Source organism: Danio rerio, chromosome 2 (genome assembly GCF_049306965.1).
Source record: "Danio rerio strain Tuebingen ecotype United States chromosome 2, GRCz12tu, whole genome shotgun sequence".
In the NCBI taxonomy this organism is placed as follows: domain Eukaryota; kingdom Metazoa; phylum Chordata; class Actinopteri; order Cypriniformes; family Danionidae; genus Danio; species Danio rerio.
This window is the reverse complement of record NC_133177.1, coordinates 54,835,818-54,859,683: the sequence shown is the minus strand read 5'-3', so window position 1 is coordinate 54,859,683 and position 23,866 is coordinate 54,835,818. Positions and strand designations below refer to the sequence as shown.

At 36.4% G+C, this 23,866-nt stretch overlaps 3 protein-coding genes across 6 annotated transcripts in view; all 3 read left to right on the top strand.

Moving 5' to 3' along the window:
• pigrl2.4 (polymeric immunoglobulin receptor-like 2.4) overlaps positions 1-282 on the top strand; it is a 55,840-nt gene extending 55,558 nt beyond the window's left edge. For both annotated transcript variants that reach the window (XM_073911408.1, NM_001306100.1), the window contains 1 exon segment: positions 24-282. In XM_073911408.1, the coding sequence (XP_073767509.1) occupies positions 24-71 (48 nt within the window). In that variant the 3' untranslated portion in view covers positions 72-282.
• A 986-nt stretch (positions 283-1,268) lies between these two features.
• Positions 1,269-8,217, top strand: pigrl2.5 (polymeric immunoglobulin receptor-like 2.5). Of its 2 annotated transcripts, NM_001306101.1 has the most exon segments (9): positions 1,294-1,368; positions 1,535-1,843; positions 1,952-2,260; positions 2,339-2,372; positions 4,638-4,735; positions 4,869-4,921; positions 7,640-7,699; positions 7,781-7,852; positions 7,965-8,217. In NM_001306101.1, coding segments are annotated over 9 exon segments (1,044 nt in total). In that variant the 5' UTR covers positions 1,294-1,307; the 3' UTR covers positions 8,013-8,217.
• Positions 8,218-12,442: 4,225 nt separating this feature from the next.
• On the top strand, positions 12,443-22,568 carry LOC141378944 (polymeric immunoglobulin receptor-like). Of its 2 annotated transcripts, XM_073931228.1 has the most exons (6): positions 12,624-12,728; positions 13,184-13,288; positions 13,373-13,501; positions 18,884-19,177; positions 20,977-21,010; positions 21,254-22,568. In XM_073931228.1, the coding sequence occupies exons 1-6, from the start codon at positions 12,689-12,691 to the stop codon at positions 21,279-21,281; spliced, it is 630 nt and encodes a 209-aa protein (XP_073787329.1). In that variant the 5' UTR covers positions 12,624-12,688; the 3' UTR covers positions 21,282-22,568. The 2 variants fall into 2 exon arrangements, with proteins under 2 accessions (XP_073787323.1, XP_073787329.1); XM_073931222.1 differs by having other exon boundaries at positions 12,443-12,728; positions 13,184-13,501.
• Positions 22,569-23,866: the final 1,298 nt, after the last annotated feature.

Sequence of the window (23,866 nt, the reverse complement as noted above, 5' to 3'; positions counted from 1 at the left end):
GTACTATAATCTTGCACTTACAGAAGAGTCCAGCAGGAGGAGGTGTTTACAGCACTGTGGGTCCACACTGAGAAAAACACAGATTCTACTGTCTAACAGCAAATGAACTAACACGACTGCTTCTTTTAGCTTCATTTTATTTAATGTTTAAGGGTGTGTTCACACTTGGCTGGTTTGATGTATGTAGTGTACCTGTGCTATGCAACTCTTGCATTTCTTTGTTTGGAGAGAGACTCTGATTAGAGATCTTCTCATGACTCTGAATAAAGCATGTTCAACAAGGTCTTTTCTGAATCTGTCTTATTAGTTAGTGGAAAACTAAAAGATCTCATTTCCCAAGTGAAAGTTTCTAAAGGCATAAGATGTCCACCGATTGTCTGGAGATCACTAAATATTAATTTAGTAAGGTTGGAGTTACACATGACTTTCGTGTAGTGTAAAATACCTGTCTATCTTTTTGATTTCTGAGGCGAGAGTTTGCTGATTAAATTGAATTAGATCAGTAGTTTCATATCAACCCCCCAACCCCAACCCCACACAACCCTAACCCCCAAGCCTCCGGAGGGTTGGAGGGCCTGGCCAGCAGGAGGAGGAGGACGGTTGATTTCGCTCTCCCTAACCCCTCCGGCCGCAGACAACTAAACCTAACCCCCAACATACCCAACCCCAACCCTCAACGGCCACAACCCTTACCCCAAACCCCAAGACGGGGTGGTGGCAGTGGTGGTGGTGGTGCAAACATGATTTCTGTTAACATGAAAATTTATGTTATTCTGTACCTGAAGCTTTAATTCATAAATCCTAAATGATTAAAAAATCGAGCTGTGTTCGCCTACTCAAGTATAAGTGAAATATGAATGTTCTTTTGCTTTATTAATACTCAATGTGTTTCCTCTTATGTCTACACTTGATCAGCGCTAGATAAGAGGCGCTTTTTGTTTCCACTGAAGCTGAGATGTGAGTGAAACCACAACAGCACACATATAGCCAAACATACTCAAGTGAACTTTCAGATACACTTAGGTCAGAATATTAAATGCTGTTTTTATTCTCATAAATCAGCTTCATCATTTTGTCAATGAGACTTCATTTATAGCTTTTCATGTTGTTAGTTATGTGAGGACAGAAGAACACAGTGTGTGAGTTGTTTAGACCTTGAACTAGACCTTAAAAGGAGCGAGCGAGAACTACTTGACACGATGTGCTGATAACTATTATTCTAGTTTTATTTAGTCATTGGCAGGAAAGGGAAGTAGATCAGCCACTACAACCCAATTAAACCACTCAGACACAGACAGAGAAACAGAATGGCAGCATACGCAACGACAAAAATTAACTACATTTTAGTTGGGTTTTGGCTCATTTTGGGTGAGTATTAAATGTTGTGCTCTGTTTCTAGTAATCCTATACAATAATTTGTGATGACAGAAATAATGCTCAGTTGTTGTTGCTTTTAGTGTGTTATATGTAAGGATAGAACAATTGATTTTGTCTTAATCCTGGACATAATAACAGTTGTGTGTTGTTTGTTTAGGTGCTGAAAGCTACTTTGATTGGTTAAGTAGTAGAATAACTATTAAGCCTGGAGGATCTGTTACCATACCATGTCTTTATGAGAAAAACCCAATGCAGCTTAAATACTGGTATTCAGTAAATAATCCTTCTAATAAATTCACAAACACAAAAGAGGAGAATCTGTCAGTAATTGATCATCCTGATCAGAGTCTCTTCACTGTGACTATGAGGAACCTGCAGGAGAATCAAACTGGAGAGTATCATTGTGTTGTGAAGACTGGAGTAACAGGTGGTGTTACATATAGGGTTTATCTGGACATTCGATATGGTATGAGAATAGAATTATTGTAAATTTTATTTTGGTCTCAATATCTCTGCCTCAACAACTTACACAAGTTAATTTTACAGTCTTTAATGTCTGCTGTCTGTGATTCAGATCCTGATGTGTCTTTGAAGGGCAGGAGTGTATCTGGACATGAAGGTGGTAATGCCAGTGTTCAGTGTTTCTACAGTTCGGCATATAGGAATTCACAGAAACAGTGGTGCAGATATAAAGATGAGAAGTGTTTCACAGAGAAGAAGACTGACATATCCCAGAATTCATCAGTGCAGATCAGTGATGATGGTGAAAGCTCCTTCACTGTGCTGATGACTGGACTGACACTCTCTGATTCTGGATGGTATTTTTGCTCTGCTGGAGAACAAATCCTTCCTCTTCAACTCACTGTAACCCATACAGAATCAGGTAAAGTAATTAATAAACATTATGGTAATATTTACAAAATAAAACAACTAAAATTGCTCTGCTTTCTACTTTTTACAGTTAACATTAACACAGATTTAAATAATAAAGATGGGTGAGTGTTTATTTGTTTTACAATTATTATATAAATCAAAATGGGCTTGTTTAAGTGTTCCTGGAATTGTTCTTCAATTATCTGTTATGTTTTGATGCTCTTTTTCTCAAATGTCTTTGTCATATACAGAACATAATCATTTGATCATTGCTTTTGTTTTTGTTTTTTCTTCCTTCTTTCTGTTTTTGCTGAAGTGACTTTTCCGAAATAAGACTGAAGTCATCAAAGAACCACAAACGTTCTCTATGTGTATTGCTTAGCAAAATTTACCCATAATGGAAAATTCTGTCATTGTTTCCTCGCCATTCACTTGTTCAGACCTGAGTTCATTTCTTCTGTTGGACACAAAAGCAGCTGTTTGGAGAAATGTTAAAAGCCTGTAACCATTGGCTTCCATAGAGCATTTATTTTGGACTTCAATGGTTACAGGTTTTCAGCATTCCTCCAAATATCTGCTTTTGTGTCCAACAGAAGATAGAAACCCCTACAGGTTTGGGAGCCATATTAGAGTGTGTAAATAGAGGATTTTTAACCTAGTCTATTTCTAATGCCATAAGCCCTTTGTCACGATAACCAGCGATCCTTCCTGACAGAACTACAAAAATCCCTTCAGGCCCTGTCACACACACCAGATGCTGATCACGACTGATGACACACACACACACACAGCTGGGACTTGTATCACTGATCATTTGGATTATACAGTATATTCATCACACTCACACACTCATTAGCTTATGATAGAGTCTTTCTGTCACATGCTGGGATAGAAGTGAGGAACATCAGAGACGAGGATCCAAGTGCAGGTAAAATAAGATTATATTTAGGGCAACCAAGGACAAACAAAAGTGGCTGGTACAAAAAGGGCAATCCAAAAATGCGGTCAAAAAACAGAGATAAGGTCGTACTAGGTGACAAAACAGGAACAACGATAACAGGGCAATGATCAAAATTACAAAACAAGACACTAGGACAAGCAATGTATCTACATTGAAGATTCTGTCATATGCTGGTGCGTTTTGTGTGTGTATATATATATATATGTGTATATATATATATATATATATATATATATATATATATATATATATATATATATGTATATATATGTATATATATATATATATATATATATATGTATATATATGTATATGTATATATGTGTGTGTGTATATGTATGTATGTATGTATGTATGTGTGTGTGTATGTCTAAATGATCAGTGATACAAGTCTCAGCTGTGTGTTTCATCAGCCGTGATCAGCATCTGCTGTGTGTGACAGGGCCTTAAGTTTTTTTTAGTTTTTAACAGCATCTGTAGTTCACCAGCGATCTGTCAGGAAGGATTGCTGGGGATTGTGACACCCTTATTTTGTTTCTAACTTTTAATAGGGTGTAAAACATGTTCTGCTTACACTTGTCTGTATAATGGCAGTTAATATTGACCAGCTTTTAGCTTGTAAAAAAAAAGGTGCAAAAGTATTGGTTAGATAGGGTTTGGTTAAACAAACTGATAATCTTGACAGCTGGTTTCTGTAAATGTTGCATGCTCATGAGTTTCTAACAATATCTATTTAATCCAATTTCTCTCAGACTTGTCTGTGTAAAAAAAAAATACAACTTGAAATATAATACAAGTTGTATTTCGTTGCATACAACTAATGAAATGCATTAACAAAAGGATGGCCAATTTCACTCGAAGGTTGTTGTATTTAAGTTTGAAGAAACTTCCGGTTTCCCCCAGTCCAAAAACATGTGGTTTGAGTGAATTGGATGAACTAAATTGGCCGTAGTGTATGTGTGTGTGTGTGTGTGTGTGTGTGTGTGTGTGTGTGTGAATGCGAGAAAGTATGAGTGTTTCCTAGTAATTGGTTATGGCTGGAAGGGCATCCGCTGTGTGACACATATGCTGGATAAGTTGGCAGTTCATTCCTCTGTGGCGATCCCTGATAAATAAAGGACTAAGCCAAACGAAAAAGAATGAATGAATGGACAAAAACAAGTAGTGCAAAGTAATTTGCTGGTATATTCACAAATAAACATTGTTTTCCTTACTGAGTCCTTGCAAGATGGAGTTAAAGTAAAGTGTTTGGTGTATATGGAGAGAAGAGTGCAATGTTTTTCAAGAGATATTGAGTGATTGTTTAAAAGTGTTTGGTGCACGTTACTAGAAAAGTCAGAGATAAGAGTTTTTTTGTTTTGTTTGATTTTCCTTTTAGCAGCTTTGGTTTTTTACTTTCCACTTTTTTTTTTCATTTTCCCCCCAGAGCTGAAGAACTTTCGCCCGTGTGGTTTTTAGCTTCAGCCCTAGTTCTTCTGATTTCATTGATTTTGGTTGGTGTTTTCATCTGGAGACGTAGACCCAGTCAGTACTTCATTTTATTTCATACTCTTTTTTTTTTTTTTTTTTTTTTTTTTTGTAATATTTTTTCAACACCTCTGAATCTTACATAAATGATGCTAATGTCATATCATATTGTTTCCCCTTTTTAAAACAGAGCAAGATGAACATCAATTAAAAGAGAGTAACAATAGCAGGACCACTGATGAAGTAAGTCTTATTACAGTATTTGCTGTCCCCTTTTTTTTCTAACATTCTCTAAATAACTGTAAATCTCTAAAATAGATATACAGGGATGTCATGTAAATGTGTGTGCATGCAGAACATTAACACATGAATGAAAATTTTTACACATTTCTTACATATAAAGTCACATATAAGGAACAGAATCTCTCTCTTCCCTGATTATTTAATTGACTAAACTGTTTTATCAGGATTTCATTGCTGTGCTTTATTTGTCATAAATGAAGCTCATTTCATAGATATTATGAAAATGCACATGCATGGATTGTTTAGCATGTGTTGACTCACATGATGAAATAATGTTCAAAGTTTCAAGCAAGCAAGTCTCTGCATGCATTTAGACATTCGCAAATTGTTCTTTTGTGGTAAAGCATGTTCATTTTGAGGTTAAGTCAAGTTTTGTTGTGTGAAAAAACTGTGGAACAACATCTTGTCTTGCAGGACTACGGTGCTGCATAAATAAACAATAATAAATATGAACACAACACTGGACATAACAGCTATTTTAAACCTATACAACTAACCAACCGAAGTGGTAATTAAAGTATTCCTATTCTTCATGTACTACAAATGCTTAACTATACACATAACCTCAGACTATACAAGTAATTTTACATAAGAAGGAACAATATTGTGCAAGATATTATACAAAAAAATGGGTATTTAAGGTTGAAGCTGCTGTATGTAAGTTTTTGACTCTTCTAAAGCATAAAAATACCATAATATGTTTGCAGATATTTACCAAACATACCAAATGAACAATCTTGTTTATCTGGAAAACAAAGCTGAAGTCATATATTCTGCTTTTGAACATGTGAGTTACATGCCAGAATGTCTGTCTTTGTTTTGGTCTTTTATCTCGCCCACTGCCAGTTAGCCAATTATATTTCATCACCCTGGGTTGCCTTGGTGGAAAACAGCCTATAGTTCAACCATTGGGTGTCAAACTTGCATACTGCACCTTTAAAGAAAACAAGTACTGCAACATGATATGTTGTCCATTCACAAGTAAACATTGTTTTCCTAATTAAATCCTTGTAAGATGGAGTTTAGGTAAAATGTCTGGTGTATATAGAGAGCAGAGTGTTTTTACAGATGGCTGTCAAGCCCACTCACCTATGTGAGGCACACTCAGAAATGCACAATGTGTTTTTCTAGAGATATAGAGTGATTGTTAGAAAGTTACGACTTTTAAGTTTTGTCTTTAGGGTTTAAAAGGTAACATTTAAGGTGATAGTATTTTGTGGTGAGTTGGTGGCAAAATATCAACACGACAACCAAAATGATTGTCGGGATGCAGAATTGGATTGAGGGTTGTTATAGCTTGTGGAAAAAAAATGTTGAATATTCTAGCCAAACGAGCTTTAATACTCCAAAATTTTGCTTAAATGAAAAATAATTTAAGATGGATTGAGACATGAATGATAAACTAACTTTTCAGAGATTTGTTTAAGAGAGAGGTGACATGGTGGCTCAGTGGTTAGCACTGTCGCCTCACAGCAAGAGGGTCTCGTGTTCAAGTCCCGGCTGGGCCAGTTGGCATTTCTGTGTGGAGTTTGCATGTTCTCCTTGTATTGACGTGGGTTTCTTCCGGGTGCTCCGGTTTACCCCACTATCCAAAGATATGCACTTTAGGTTAACTGAATAAACTAAATTGGCTGTAGTGTATTTGTGTACATGAGTGTTTGGGTGTTTCCCAGTATACTGTTGCAGCTGGAAGGGCATCTGCTGTGTAAAAATGTGCTCAATAAGTTGGTGGTTTATTCCACTGTGGTGAGCCCTGATGAATAAAGGGACTAAGCCAAAGGAAAATTAATGAATGTTTGAGAGAGCTCATTTGAATTCCCATTTGACAAATTTAAACAAAAACGATGCAGGACTCTCTTCGTTCCCCTGTTCAACACAATTTTATGATCTACTTTTAGATGTGTCAGTAATCTCAGCACCAGTCAAAAGTAGTTTTCTCTGTTCTGCTTAATTCCATGCGATCTGTAGCTCATTATGGGCCTACTCACAATATTCTATCCGAACCGTGCCCATGCCCGTTTACCGGATCGTTTAAGAAATGTGAGTGTGCTGAATCGGGCTCTGGCATGGATCACTTGGTCAACCCTGGCCCGGTTAGAAAAGGTGTGTCTGAGCATGATTCACTTGGGCTTTGGCACGGTACGCTTGTGTGTGAGTGCAAAACATGCCAAAGTCCAAAACTGAAAGCAAGACGTGACTTTTAAGGGGCTGTTTCACATGGGTTTATTAATCATTCTTACTGTTCAGTGAATGCAAACTGTCGTAGTTTATTAAAGACGCAAACCCCTCACTGCACGACATCTGCACCTTCAGCAAACCTCCTAATTCCTGCAGTACGAGGGCTTTATAATTGTTTATGAGCGTCAAAAGTGGCTGTTCGGTGAAATATCTGACTGCGTGTCATTGCATCCCAAATGATATAATTGAAAAAATCCCCACTGTGCTGAGTGAGAGCGCTTCTGACCACCAACGCATCATTGATGACGTAAGCATGCCCAGGCCCGATTGTAATGTGAGTGCGGGCCTTCGGGGGAGATGGCAGGGGGTCAAGCGTGCTTTGGCCCTGTTCGAGGCAACTGTACATAGTGTGAGTTCGGCCTAAGTGAGACATATGTTGACATTTCTCTTTTGTTTTGTGTTGTTTTGTGTAAAATGCAGATCTCCTCTAAACCTGATGATCTTGCTGTATACTGCTCTATAAATGATGAAACCCCATATGTAAGTAAACCAGACATACAACTTATGCAATATCAAACATTAGAGTTAAGAGTCAATGAATATCTCATATTTACCATTTAGTCCATTTCTCCACTGGATCCCAACAAGAACATGATCTACAGTACTATTGATTATATTCCTGGGAGTGAAGCCGTAAGTTTTTACAAAAGATCTGACATTTTAGTTCATGTAGATATATTGTACTTCATTTACATTTACATTTAGTCATTTGTGTATTTACTGTACAATGATCTTGTACTTCCAGAAAAGTCCAGCAGGAGAAGATGCTTACTGTACTGTGGGTCCACACTGAGAAAAACACAGATTCTACTGTCTAACAGCAAAGAACTAACATGTCTGCTTCTTTTAGCTTAGTTTTATTCAATGTTTAAGGGTGTTTTTACACTTGGCTGGTCTGATTTATGTAGTGTACCTGTCCTATGCAACTCTTGCATTTCTTTGTTAAGAGAGAGATTAGAGATCTTCTAATGTCTCTGAATAAAGCATGTTCAAAAGTCTTTTCTGAATCTGTCTTATTAGTTAGTGGAAAACTAAAAGATCTCATTTCCAAAGTGAGAGTTTCTAAAGGCATAATATGTCCACCGGCTGTCTTGAGATTACAGCAGATTAATTTAGTGAGGTTGAGTTATACACATGAGTTTTGTAGTTTAAAATATCTGTCTAGTGTTTTTGACAAGAGTCTGCAGATAATATGTAATCCTATCAATAATTTAATATTTTATTATTAGTCGTAAGATCATAGTTTCTGTTTAGTATCAAACAAAAACGTTTGAGCACAGAACGCACATTTTCAAAGAAGAATAACTCACTTTAGCTTTCACATGATCAAGTAGATCACTTAACATGTTTTTTATAAATATCTCCAAACATATTGTGATAATTTTTTAACCTTAACAAGAGTCAAAAACATACACACAGCTCCTTTAATATGAATAAAATTAAACTAGGAATAGGTATTAAACTCACTTCATGCTTAAAATTATTTATAATGTTGCTGCCCATTTTAATTTAAGTTTTTGAAAAAGAGATTACAAATCTAAAGAGGTTTTATTGGTTAAATATAGGTTTAAGTATAAATAAAACCTGTTTCAAAGCATGTGCAATCATTTATGTAGTTGGAAAAAAATTATTAATCTGCAAAATATATTTGTTAAGTAACCGTTTCAGCAACACGGTGATAACACAGATATTACAAGAGGGTGGGTGGTTAATTATTATGCCCCATATTCTCAAAAAGCATATAAATCCAACAGTATCTGGATGCAGCCTTTATGATGCAAGCTGAAATTGATTCACTCAGAGATGCAATGTCAGACACAATGCACCCAATAGAGTGATGTCACTGTGACGGGTAGGGTAAGGGGTGGGGTTAAGAGAGCGTATTAAAAAGCATTGGATGCAGCTCAGATTGCACTGCACTGAGTCTGCAGCCAGACCCCTCTCTAAAAATCATATAGGAATATGACTGTAATATTGTTCGTTGTTGAGGGAAGAAGAAGACAGGGTCGGCGATTCAGGTAAGCAAATATTTTATTTATTGTTTAATGCCACCACACAGGTAACGGTGCATGTGTGTGTGTGCTCTCTCCTCTCCCGACTGCTCCTCCTGTTCTCCTTAAGAAGGGAGTCTCTCCGGCCCAATCACTAGAAAGACAGGTGTTATTTATCATTTCTGATTGACCCGCTGATTAGCCGCCGGGCTCCTAGCATGCTCTCCCCCCTGATTGGGTGTTTGATCACGCTTACCTCTCCACAATGACATTAATCATTTTTTGTTTGTTTGTTTAGAAAGTAAAACTGTACACAGTTTCCCGTTAGAGTTGGGTTTGAGGATATAGGGATGGAATAGAAAATACAGTTTTACAGTATAAAATCAATGGAAACCTAATGCCCCTATAGTTCACAAAAACAAGCCTGCATGTGTGCGTGCTGTGCTGTCTCCTATCTTGTATTCTAGTAATGCTCATTTTTTTAGTGTAAGACTGGCAGTATCAGTGCTGATACGCTACTTTTGAATGTCATAAACAGAAAAAGGAAGTTTTTTTGTTTGCCCTTGTCTGCTGTGCATTACCATGTCACAAAATGGCAGACATTACTTTTGCTTTAAATTTTGTGTTTTTTTTGCTGTCTGACAAGTCTTGCAAGCGGAAACATTAGTCTTTTATTCTGCAAGCTCATTTCAGGAACCGATGCAGCCACAACACATTTAGAACTGTTATTATTAGAATTTTTATTAGTTTATTATTATTCATTCATTCATTTTCTATTTTCTGCGTAGTCTCTTTATTAATCAGGGGTCACCACAGCTGAATGAACTGCCAACTTATCCAGCATACGTTTTATGTAGCGAATGCCCTTCCAGCTGCAATCCATCACTGGGAAACACCCATGCATTCTTTCACACTCGTACACTACGGGCAATTTAGCTAACTCAATACACCTATAGGGCATGTCTTTGGACTGTGGGGGAAACCAGAGCACCCGGAGGAAACCCACGCGAACAAGGACAGAACATGTCAACTGACCCAGCTGTGGCTCGAACCAGCCACTTGCTTGCTGTGAGACATCAGTGCTACCTACTGCAATGCCCGTTTATTATTAATATTTATTTAATATACATAATTTGAATTTTTTTAAATAAATTTATTAAACACAATGAGCATATTTCTTGTATCCGTTTTGATCCATTTAATTAAAACTGATAATTCCCCCACAATTGTATAATATATTTGAAAACAAGGACAGTCTGAATTTAGTTTATCTCCTTATTTTGTAAATTAGATGTGCTTGTTTGAGATTATTAATACACACAAACCCCTTCTCCTCACTATATTTTCATTAAAGCATTTAATTTCCGAAAGTTTAAAAGAAAACTAAACTTTTATTGTAATAGTACAATTCAATTCATCTTTATTTCTTTAGCATTTTTACTCTGTAAATTGTGTCAAAGTAGCTTAACATACAAGATCTAGTAGACTGAAACTGTGTCAGTCCAGTTTCCAGAGTTGAATATCAGTTCAGTTCAGTTCAGTGTGGTTTAATTTTCACTGCTGAAAGTCCTAACACTGAAGAGCAAATCCATCAATGTGCAGCTCCACAAGTCCCCAACCAAGCAATTCTGTGGTGACAGTGGCGAGAAACACCTCTGCTAAAAGGAAAAGAAGAAAAAAAAAAAAAACACAAGAGAAACCAGGCTCAGTTGGACATGACCATTTCTCCTCTGATCAAAATTTTTGTGCAGAACTGTGGTTTAGGTGCCGGAGGCTGGAGAATGCTGGACGTCCATTGTGGAGAAGCTGTAATCATGTGCAGGTCACCAGCGAGTGTTTAGGCTGGCCCACAGGATCAATGCAGAGACTCGTCTGTCACTGGGATCTTTCAGGAATCAGTCTCATGTTCTCCACTCCTTCATGAAAAGGTTCCCGGCTCCGGTTGCCCTAATTAATGCAGCCTAATGGTGCGTTCACACCAGATGCAGATGAAGCGTAAGTGATTTACATGTTATGCCAGTGGAAAGACATCAATCGACATCTTGCGGTGAGAACGACACGATTCACACTTTGACTCATTTTCCATGCAAAAATCTAAACTTCAGTGGACACTCCCGTCACATTAACCAATCAGGAGCTTTCTCTTGCAGGGCAGTCATTAGTTTGTTAGTGTGTTTGTGGAAAAATAGGCTACAGTCGTTTAACTGCTCACAAATTGAATCATAACTCATAAGGCCCACATGAAATCTAAGCATGCAGACAACTGCAGATTTCCACAGATTTTTAGTCCGGTCTATTTATTTATTTTATTTAAATGTGTGCAAATTTGTATTAATTCAGTTTTTAAACACATTTCAGTAAAAATATTGACTACTTTAAAAATGTGATTTATTTACAATACAGTTTGAGTAATATTTCAACACAGGCTCATTCTGAAAATGTAGCTCTATATACGTTTCTGGAGATCGCAAATTATGTAACCAGAAGTTCATATGGCTGGATTTTGTCTTTAAAACAAATGCTATGGGAAGGTATGACGCTATTTTTTTTTCGCTTGCAAGCTGACTACTTCCCTGCAGTTACCAGTTTGTCTGGTAGTTCGACACGGACGTCGGCAAACTTGAGATGCAGAATAGAGTTGACCGTGTCGACAGGGTTTGAGCCCAGTAAAGAATGATTCCAGAAAGTGGGTAAGACAAAAGCAGAAGCCAAAAAATAAAATAAACAATTTAATACCAGGGTGAGAATGTGGTAAATTCTGAAAACGTGGTAAAAATCTAGCTTCCGTGAGGGCTTTTTTTTTCTTGATTGGTGAAGAATCAGTCGTTTGGTTAGTCAGTCAGTCAACAGTGGCCTCTGGTGGATTTTACATTAGAACAGCAGATGCGAATGACACCCGTGAGAGAAATTTGAGATCTGAAAAAGCGTACACAGCGGCCTCTTGTGGATTCGTAAAAACAAAAACTGCAAAAAAATATATAAAATATAAAAAAAATATATACAATAAAAAATATGTGACATATTTTGCTCTCTCCAGAAATGAATATAGGGGTACGTAATCAGAATGAGCCTGGGTTGTAGTATTTTCTGTTTTTCAGTAGATATATAAGAGACTTGCAGATGGATTTACATTGTAAACATTAAATACAATTTTAAAATATATATATATATTTTTTTTATTTAATATATTAAGATTTTGTAGTTATAAAGTGCCCAAAATCATTCCGCATAAACCTGCAGAATTTTTTACATTTATTTTTTACAAAATCTCATCAGAAACCACAATAAATGTCTGCAGGCTCTGTCTGGCACTATTTATACATTAAAGTGCTAGTTTGTTAATGTGTTGAGTAGCTAAAGGCATGAAGTGTGAAGTTGCTGGCTATAGAAAGACTTTTTTTTTTCTTCCTGTTCCTCTTTAACAGTCAGATAGAAGAAGTAAGCAGATCCTCTAATACTCGAAAGCCTCACTGTAGACATGGTTTACCCTCTGATACTTGTTGGGGTTTTACTTATAGGTAAGCAATTATAATTCTTTTAAAATTGCATTATTCTATTTCACAGTCTGTTGTTGACCTTAGTGTTTAATATGCATTACAGACCGTAAGGAAATCTGTTAGTTAAGAGTTTCCTTATTTTATGATTCACAAGTGTTTTCCGCTTATTTACGTTTGTGGATTGTATTATAGGGTGTTGATCTCTGCTCTGTTGACTTTTGATGTTGAAAATATAACTCTACAATTTAACAAAGTGACTTTTATTGATATTTCAGTAGTTTGAAATAATATAATGTATGAGAAATCATATATAGAGAGAAATAAGTAATAAGTAAAATAACAGAAAATGTTCTGGCAGTGTATTACAGTGTATTCTATAAATTTTGTTTAAATGCTACTGTAGATATTCTTAAGTGAACACAATATACACAACATATGCCGATTGTTACATATTTATTTTGTCCTCTTGTCTACAGATGGAGCTTGGAATAATAAACTGAATATAAGGATGAAGTCAGGATCACCAGGCAAAATTCCATGTCTCTATGAGGCAAAGTATGCAGAAAACCGCAAATATTTGTGTAAGGGCTTTTTCTGGAAGTCTTGCAGTATGATGGGATACGCAAATGACACAGCAAACACATTTACCATCACTGATCATCCAGCCCAGAGTGTTTTCACGGTGGAATGGCAGAATCTGCAGGAGTCAGACTCTGGATATTACTGGTGGGCTGTGGAGATCGGTGACGGTGCCATTGACGCCGGCTATTCTTTGTACCTGGCTGTTCAATCAGGTAAAGAATGATTATCCTAGCAGTTTTATTCAATTCATGTTTATTTCTTGTGCTTTTGCAATGTAGATTGTGTTAAAGCATTGGTTGGTGAGTTTTGCTTAACTGGCTTAACTGTTTGAGATTTGACCACCAGGGGGCGTCAGCAGATTTTCTACATTTATTTTGCACAGTCCTAAAGACGTGTGCGTGGTATTTTCTAGAAACCAAAAATAAATATATAACAGAAAATTAAATGGCAATTTTTATAACATGTATAATACTGCAAGGTATGATTTAATTTATAACATCAGTCATGGCACATAATCAAAGATTTAATAGGCCATCAGGTGTAAATATGCATCAGTGAGCATATACAGGAAATACAAATCCAAAATTTGATTAAACATGGCATTTACATAGCTTAACACTTCACTAATTTATACATAAACACAATCTAACAGTATGTAAACTTGTAGGGATAACTTGTGCATCATTAATGGCATTTACTTGAATCACACACCAGGAGGAATGCCTTCTGTGCCAGCTTTATGCAAAGTCCTTGCTACCTGGGAAGGTATTAGAAACACACAGAAATAATACATAAACACTTCTCGTGACACACACACACAATGAGCCATTATATCAAGCCATTAGCCAGTTGTATAGAACTGCAATGTCCAATTTCAGGAACAGAAGTGCTATGCGTCTTCTGGGCGCCCTTGACTTCAGAATGTCATAATTTACCTGGCTTTTTAACATAGATGTTATGTGTACACTGTATAAAAATAGCTGTAGAAATGGCTGTGTAAAGTACAGTTTTGTTCGCTGTAAAAAAAACAGTGATAATGTGTAAAAAACAACAACAACAGTGCATTCATGCTAATCTTTTTTTTGTTTTCGACTAAGTAGCCAACAGCAGTAAATTGTAAATTAACAGATCTCATAGTTGACATTTAGAGTCTGTGTTTGAAACCACACTTTGTACCCTTATTCACTATTTGTTAACAAGCTGTACATGCATCTGCAGCTGTGAGCTTCAAGAGATTTGGGTTAAACTTAATGTTGCACAGTGGTGGCACGGTGGCTCAGTGGTTAGCACTGTTGCCTCACAGCAAGAGGGTCACTCGTTCGAGTACTGGCTGGGCCAGTTGACATATCTGTGTGGAGTTTGCATGTTCTCCTTGTGTTGGCTTGGGTTTCCCTGGTATGGGTGTTTCCTGGCGTGGGTTTCTGTGGTGTGGATGTTTCCCAGTACTGGGTTGCAGCTGGAAGGGCATCTGCTGCATAAAACTTATGCCGAAATAGTTGGCGGTAGGCTTGGGCGGTATCCAAATTTGATACCGTCAAACCGCCTCCATATTTTACCCCGGTATCCGGTATTACCGGCGTAATAAAAAAAATGATGACGTAAGGCTCAGAGAGCGTCACCAAACTGTTGGCTTAAGCCTAAACCATTCAGAAACTGAATACATTCTATGCGACCTTAGGCTCGCGGTCAGAGAGAGAGAGACAGACAGAGAGAGAGAGAGAGAGCGCCAAGCGACGCACAGCATCTCTCTCTCTGTCTCTCTCTCTTTTACACATACACACACACACACACACACATCTCTCCCGCAATTTATTCAGAAATTTACTCCCACACCGTAAGAAATCTGGCCGGCTCCCGCGGAACAGCAGCGGGAATGCAGAGCTGTAATCGGGCCATAAAAATTATACCCGATAGGTCCCGAGTCCGACAGGTACATTTTGATTGACAGCTTTATACAGCCCGAACCCGTTTACAGCCCGACATTATTCAAATGTGCTCATGCACACAGCTCTGATGCATTTTTTCAGGAATGAGTCATTTATATGTTTTAACATCATTAATTCGTAACAAGCGTAGACTATAGGCCACTTGAAAGTTGGAACAAAGAAATAAAATAAGTCCTACAGCTGTAATATCATAACATCTCAGCACTCTATAGGTCTAGGTACATGCACTTAGCCTTTAAATTAGCCTACACACCAATGAAAAGTAATCTTGCTTAACAAATCAAATTAAAATAAACTCTAAATGGTGATGGGTATTTTGGCAATAACGAAATTAAGATAAAGGCTCTGCAAGATGTTTCTCCACTTCTCTTCACAATCTGGCATTAAGCGGCGGTGAAGCTGAATATTAAAAGAATAATGCCACCATTAGTCTGTATACTCTGTCTACATTATGATTATATGGTTTAATTAATATTTATTTATAATTTAAAAACCCTTTACTCACCAAGATTAGGCTACGTGTGTTTGTGGAGGAACATTATTAAATCCACTGGTTTTAGCGCAGTCTCTCACTCATGGTGCGTCCAGCAGAACTGAACACCGTTTCACTGCTACTGCTACAGGCCGAGATGCAGAGTTCTGATCTGGCTGATTTTGCAAGTTTTGGGTAGGATTGTTTGTTCATCTTCTACCAGTCAGGAACATGCATTTAATTTTTTATGACAGCAGTTTCACTTTAGCGAATGGCCTCTTCTTTTTACCTGTCAGCTTGCGGTTTAGGGCTCTACCGTAATACGCAGTGTATGAGCGACCGCCGAAATACCTGCGGCTGGAATAACCGCTCCTTATGAGCTAGTGACTGACTTGAACGCCGTCAAAATTTGCTTTTTTTACTACTTTGTCATCATTTGTTTCACCTTTGCAGGGATGGATTTTAATGCAGGGATTTGGATTTTTTCGGGTCTCGCCGGGTTCGGGCAAAGATCTTAGCTCTAATGCAGACCTCTCGTTCATATTAACCACGTCTCCCTTCTGTTCAGTCGAAACTGCCAAACTGCAGGACACTTTGAAGCGCGACTCGTCACGTCACCTCTCCCCCTTCTCTCCCTCCCTCTCCCCCTTCCTTTCCCTCTCTCCTCCACACTGTCCCGTGATGACAACCACACATACGTTTTTGTAGGCATTAAATAAAGGATATTTAATATTTTTTGACGGTATAACGGTATTGAAACTGACACCGTTGCTATTTTTAGATCCCGCGGTATACCATAATACCGTAATACCGCCCAAGCCTAGTTGGCGGTTCATTCTACTGTGGGGACCCCTGATTATTAAGGGACTAAGCCGAGGAAAAATGAATAAATAAATGTTGTATATAACACATTAAAATGAGCTGACCAAGAGACTGTTTAGATGATGAGAAGATGAAGGATGTTTAATGCATGATGACTAAAATGGCCTTAAACACCCAGCAGGCACAGGACATTGACAATGTACCTTAATGTCATGGGGACATTGCATTTTTTTTGGAAATGAAAAGCGGTTGACGTCAGAATGCAACGTCAGGTCGAAGTCAATGTCCAATTTCCAACCTAAAATCAATCAAATATCAACATCTAATGATGTTACAGCTTGACGTTGTGTGCACATTACCACTATGCCATCTATCAGACGTAGGATTTTGGTTGCCATACAAATAAATGACAGTATTTTAACATCATTATGTCTTTGGTTTAATTTACGTTGGATTTTGGTCACTTGCTGTTGGGTTGTTAGGTTAGGATTGTATTTTGAGGAGGTTCTAATTTCTCTAGCCTTGCCCTTGGGGTGTCGATCAGAACACAGGAGTGGATCAGGCAGTTAAGGTCAATCAAACTGGTTTATTGAACACTGAAGAGGTGTGTGTATAGGCGTGTGTGTGTGGTTCTACAATGAAATAGAAATAATAAAATAATCAGTATAACATAATTAGACATCTAGATCACAAATAACATTCACCATACATAATCACAGTACAATATTATGATATAGGCATCAAGTACAACGCTTCATTGAGCCGAGCAGTAAACGTGATGTAATGGTTTCACTTTCGCTATGCAGTACAATCAGCATGCTAAAACCGAAAGTACTCAAAACTGGCATTAAGCCCCGAAAATGACTTCTTAAAACACTTGTCATAAGTAAATCCCATTGTAATAGCATGATAACATAAACAAACATGTAAAGAACATAATTTACATATAACTAGCGATCTTATGATCATAAACTCGTGCGAGAGCACGTGAATGCGCCAAACGCGCTGGATGAGCTTAACCCTGTCATTTCTGAATGTCCCACTAATAGCGTATAAACGCCAAATCACTCGATCATTAGATACTGAAATGAGAACGACTGTCCTTTAGATCAGAATGTGTACTTACAGTTCGTTATAGACGCACACAATAACACACAAAGGCACATAGGATGAGGCCATTCCCCATAGCTGCGGGCGCTTCTCTGTATAGCTCTGCTTTGTGCTGCGTCATGAGGATGATAGACAGGTATGTCAAGTCCCGCCTCTCTAACACTTACCAACACAACCTAAAATCAACCAAATATCAACGTCATTTGACGTCATTATTGGATGTCAAAATAACGTTGTAATTAGACACTGACTGAAACCATTTGGAGCGCTTTTCAAAGCAACTGCAACCTGACATAGGAGTGCGGTTCCCCCTGCCCACCAATATTGATTGACAGGCACATTACCATATCCTCAGTTTTTTGTTTCACGTCTGCCATTTTCAGCATGTGAGTGAAAGCGATGTCACTAAAGGAACACCCTTGCTCTATTTTTAGATGTAAGGCTCATTGGGCTCAACACAAGATCAATATTCTCCACATTATTTGACATCATTATGTCTTTGGTTTAAGATGTTTGCTCGACGTTGGATTTTGGTCACTTGCCAACACAACCTAAAATCAACCAAATATCAACGTCATTTGACGTCATTATTGGATGTCAAAATAACGTTGTCCTTAGACACTGACTAGACATTGAATTTTGGTTACATGACAACCTGAATCTAACCTAATATTAATGTCTTTTGATGTTGTGTGCCTGCTGGACAATAACTAAATGCACAACAGAATGTTACGTTTACATTCACAAATTACATGTAAATGCATCAACTTTTAACAGCATACTCACTACTCTTGAGTACTCTTGAAAGGGCTACATTTTACTCATACTTTGAGTAATATTTACAACAGATAATTTTACTCTACATTTTTAGGCAAGTAATAGTACTTTTACTTAATTATGAAATTTCAGTACTGTTTCCACCACTGGCCATGTCCACAATAATACGCTTTCATTTAAAATCGTCTATTCATCTCTCTGTTTTGGCCATCCGTCCACACTGAGATTGCGTTCTTAGGAAACTAAAATGTTTATTTAAAAAAAAAAACGCTGTCCAAAGTAAATACATTTGAAATGTTGTTTTAGCATTGCAGTGTGGACTGTGAAAGTGAAGGCTTTCAAAAACGACGATGCATTTAATTATGTGTCCAATTTGACTAACATGGTTGACTGTATTGGAAAGCAGATGTTTCGGATGTTTTTTTAATTTTTACAGCTTTTAATATTAACTTCTGGGCCGTTTTCAGCTCCTGATGCGTCTGTGGTGAGCAGCAGTGTATCTGGACAGGAAGGTGATAATATCAGTGTCCAGTGTTTCTACAGCTCTGGATATAAGGCTAAAGACAAACAGTGGTGCAGAATTGAAGAAAATGGCTGTTACACACCTCAGAATTCATCAGTGCAGATCAGTGATGATGGTGAAAGCTCCTTCACTGTGCTGATGACTGGACTGACACTCTCTGATTCTGGATGGTATTTCTGCTCTGCTGGAGATCTGCAGGTTCCTGTTCAACTCACTGTCACTAAACCTAGACCCAAAAGTAAGATCACACACCAGTTAAATTCATAAACGCTGTTACATTCTAATGCTTTAAAACGTTGTATTTTGTTTGAAAATGAAAATCAGGTTGACGCCAAAATGCAACGACAGGCCGACTTCAATGTTCAATGTCCAACCTTAAATCAATCAAATATCAACGTCTAATGATGTTACAGTTTGACGTTGTGTGGGCGTTACCACTATGACGTCTATCAGATGTTGGATTTTGGTTGCCTAACCTGACAAATAAATTTCAGTATTTGACGTCAATATGACTTTGGTTTAAGATATTGGCTCGATGTTGAATTTTGGTCACTTGCCAACACAACCTAAATCAACCAAATATCAATGCTTTAAAACTAACATTGACGAATATTCCATAGGTAATCATTTTATGGGGAAACAAGTAAGAAATTAAAGTGAAATGTAACATAATTTTCTATAATGATATGAAATAAAAAAAAATAAAGTGGTAATTATAAGAAAAATCTTAATCAAAAGGCTGCGCTCCACACACTGGAAGAACTATACAGCAACCCTTGTGTTAAAAAAGCAAACAAAAAACAGAACATTTTAAAAGGCACTTCACACCCTATAGCGGGTACAGTGGTTAGTGGTTTAGATTGCTGATTCAAGTCCTGGCTGGGTCAGTTAGCTTTCATTTTGCTGTGGTGGCCTCTGATAAATTAGAGACTAAGTCAAAGAAAACAGTATGTATGATTTCACACCATGGGCACTCTCTGGTTAAACTGGTACCTTTAGGAAGAAAGTACAAATCAATTCATGCAAGTTTAACAAGGGCCAGCTAGTGAAGTGCTCTACTCCTCTGACCTCTATAAAGGTGCTCTAGCGACAGATACCAGAGGCCATGGTCTTTATGGTCCTTGTAAAGTAACCGACTCCCATGCTGAAGGTCACCAGTTCAATCTCAGCTCAGAGTGGGTTGGGTAGTGTAGGACAAACAAATTCAAATACTGTTTTTATCTAACTGTTATCAACCATACTTCTGTCTTAGAAATACAGTTGAAATCAGAATTATTCACCCCCTTGTTTATTTTTTCCCCAAATTCTTTTTAACGGAGAGAGGCTTTCTTCAGCACATTACTAAACAGTTTTAATAACTCATTTCTAATCACTAATTTATTTTATCTTTGCCATGATGACAGTAAATAATATTTTACTATATATTTTTCAAGACACTTCTATACAGCTAAAAGTGACATTTAAAGGCTTAACTAGGTTAACTTGGCAGGTTAGGGTAATTAGGCAAGTTATTGGATGACGATGGTTTGTTCTGTAGACTATAAACAATAGCTTAAAAGGGCTAATAATTTTGACCTTAAAATGGTGTTTAAAATGTTAAACCTGATTTTATTCTAGCCGAAATAAAACAAATAAGACTTTCTACAGAAGAAAAAAATATTATTAGACAAACTGTGACATTGTACATGCTCTGTTAAACATCATTAGGGAAATATTTTAAAAAGAAAATTAAAAGAGGGGCTAATAATTCTGACCTTAACTGTATATATAGTTTTAAATAATTAATTTGAGCACTTTATTATTATTATTATTATTTTTATTTATTTATTTATTTATTTATTTATTTATTTTTTGCATCATAGATGAAATGATTGTTGCACTGACTGGAGAGCACTTTTAAATCTTGTTGCAATTATGACAAAACATCTATTCTGTTCTAATAATGAAATACTCATTATAATGAGGTTACTTGTAATACATTATTTATGAATTACATCATAATCAAACTAATGAACTTGTTTCTGTTTCTGATTTTAGCTGCAGACACTGGTTCAAGAGCTGAAGCAAGCATGTAAGTGTGAACGTTATTCCTAATCAAAACTCCTTGGCGACATCTAATCTTGCAGAAAAATATAATGCTGCAAAATAATAATAATTCATACATGTATAAACAATCATAGATTGTCTTCAAGCATTATTAAGTCATACAGTATGCTATACGAGTTTGAATGTATCCAAAATTTACAAGGGGAAACAAACTGTAAAAAATGTACAGTAGTTGTCTCTTGATATGCACTCATACTTTATATTTCAGGTTGAACAAGGAGTATTTCTGTCTGTGAAAGAACTAGATGAGTTTCTCCACATCATCCTGAAGAATTATCCAATAAGTGTTGAATATTTAAAACCTTATTTTCTGTGTTTGCTTGATGCTTGACAAGATTTAAAGGTACAATATGTATGAACTTTGCATCAAAAAATGCAAACCCCACTAGAACAATACTAAATGTATTGTTGAATTATTCATAAATCCTAAATGTTTCCAACCTTGTTTAGATTCAGAGCTGTGAAATTTGTTACTGTACATCAAGTGAGCAGCTCTCAGAGTTCATTGTGTTGAAATCACCATTGAACGCATGTATGTTTTCTTTTTACTTAAACATTTGTGGTTATGCATACTCTATGTACTCTATATGTATAGCGAACGTAGGAACTGAGTGCACATTTTACAAGAAAAGATATTGTTAGTGTCAGTCATGTTGTTGTCATTAACATCATTGGTGAACTCTGCAATGAGTCTGATGGCGCAGATGTCTAACTGAACTAAATGTTTTTTTTTATATATTAGAAAGCATTGGGTAAAGATTCTACTCAAGGCCAAACACCAGAACCACTTCCTGTTGCAGAAGAAAATAGACATTTATCCAACTATGCATTTTCAGCCTTTTAAATTAGTTTATATTCATATCTTTAGAGGCAAAAAAACAAGATTCTTTCATGACATTCAAGCTAAGATTTTTTTTTATTGCTTATAGTGCCCTCTAACGGCTGAACACACATTCTGATACTTGTCTGTGTGAGATCAAAATTGACAATGTTGCTTTACTGGCACACATTGTTATTCTTTGGATTAATCCACTGAAAAAAAAAAAAAACAATCATCCTTAATCCAAATCTGAGCATTTTCTTCCATGATTGGAGTGGCAGTCCTTCTCTGTGGACATCAGTTTGGCACTTCAGCCACAAAATCCCAACCACAGTCTTCTTAAAGGTGCAATATGTAAGTTTGACTTCCAGTAGTTGAACTAGGTATTGCATCCCTAGATCAAACCCCACACAAGTGCAAGTTGCTGATTTAAAATGTGTGCTAAATTAAAGAAACGGCACGCAAATGAAGAAAAATAAATAAATTTTAAATATATTTTAGAAACGGCTTCTATTTCTTGTGGCTAAACAACAGAAAACTTGATGACATGATCACCTCAGGTAAACCTTGTGTGCTTTATTCAGTGTTATATGCTAATAATGTGAGCTTTAATGCCATTTCACATGACATTTATTGCCATACTACTGAAAGCAGCAGCAGATAGTTAATCTCAGATCTTAATAATAAAATAAACCTTTTAAATTGAACTTTAGAACTGTGATTCAGCATGTACATTTAATAATGTTAATATATAATTTTATAAAGATTATAAACCTTACCATTTCATGAGTGAGTGCATATTTTGTGCTTCGGAATGGCTTAATTTAAATGTTTGTAAATCTATTTGTATCTGGTGCAAACAGCCAATTTTTTTTTATCACTGCCAATCTCCTAACATGGCGTGCTGTTAGGACACGGGGTTACAATGTGACCTGCTCACCTAATCTTTACGTTGGTAATATTTATATCATTTGTTAATTTATAACCTCATGTGAAACTCTGTATCTGTGTCTCATTTCGGAGTCTGCTACTGTCCAACAGAGGTTACATTTTAGTCATGGACGCGCATGCTTTGAGAGCCTTAAATATGTTAATTTTTTTTGTAATAAACACATTTCTCTTGTGCTTTAGAAGAGTCTAAAACTTACATACAGCACCTTTAAGTTTGCTAAAGGGAATGATGTGTGGACAGAAAGCCCTGCCCCCTACTCAACATTCCGTTTCGAATGGAACTAAATCAACACACTGAAATTTATTAGATTACTATTTTTTCATTCAGTTAAACACTGAAGAATTAGTATCATTTCGTCTGCGATTATAATTTTCTTTATAAGATTCAGTTTCCTGTACAGACTAATAATTTCACTTGATAAGACCTCAGTCGAATGTCAGTAGCCATAGCATGGGTTATTTTATTCATGCTGTCTGTAATGTTAATTTTAAATTAATCCACCAAGAGTTGCAGTTTCAGCTTACAGATACACTGAAAAATAGTTCTAAATACTGTCACTTCCAGAGAGAGAGATAGTAAATTGAGTAAATTACTTTTTTGGCTGAACTATCCCTTCAGGTGCTTTATATATATATATATATATATATATATATATATATATATATATATATATATATATATATATATATATATATATATATATATATATGTGTATGTATATATATATATATATATATATATATATATATATATATATRTRTATATATATATATATATATATATATATATATATATATATATATATATATATATATATATATATATATTTCTAACTACTAGATGTCACAAGAGAGCATCTTAAAACCAAAATAGCCAACCCAGGCTCATTGTAATTATGTGCCCAGGGATACATTTTTTAAGAACTGAAAAATATGTCCCCGGGTCTTTTGTTTACACAAACCCACTAGAGGGTGCGTGTATATTTTTGACAATCTCACATACGTAACTGGGAACTTTCCTATATGTGAAATTTAGGGCTGGGTGATAAA

Coding starts and splice junctions, on each gene's coding strand:
- LOC141378944 (XM_073931222.1), top strand. CDS start 12,689: ATGGTTTACCCTCTGATACTTGTTGGGGTTTTACTTATAG. Junction 13,502..18,883: donor GTACCTGGCTGTTCAATCAG/GTAAAGAATGAT, acceptor GGCCGTTTTCAG/CTCCTGATGCGTCTGTGGTG. Junction 21,011..21,253: donor TCAAGAGCTGAAGCAAGCAT/GTAAGTGTGAAC, acceptor TTTATATTTCAG/GTTGAACAAGGAGTATTTCT.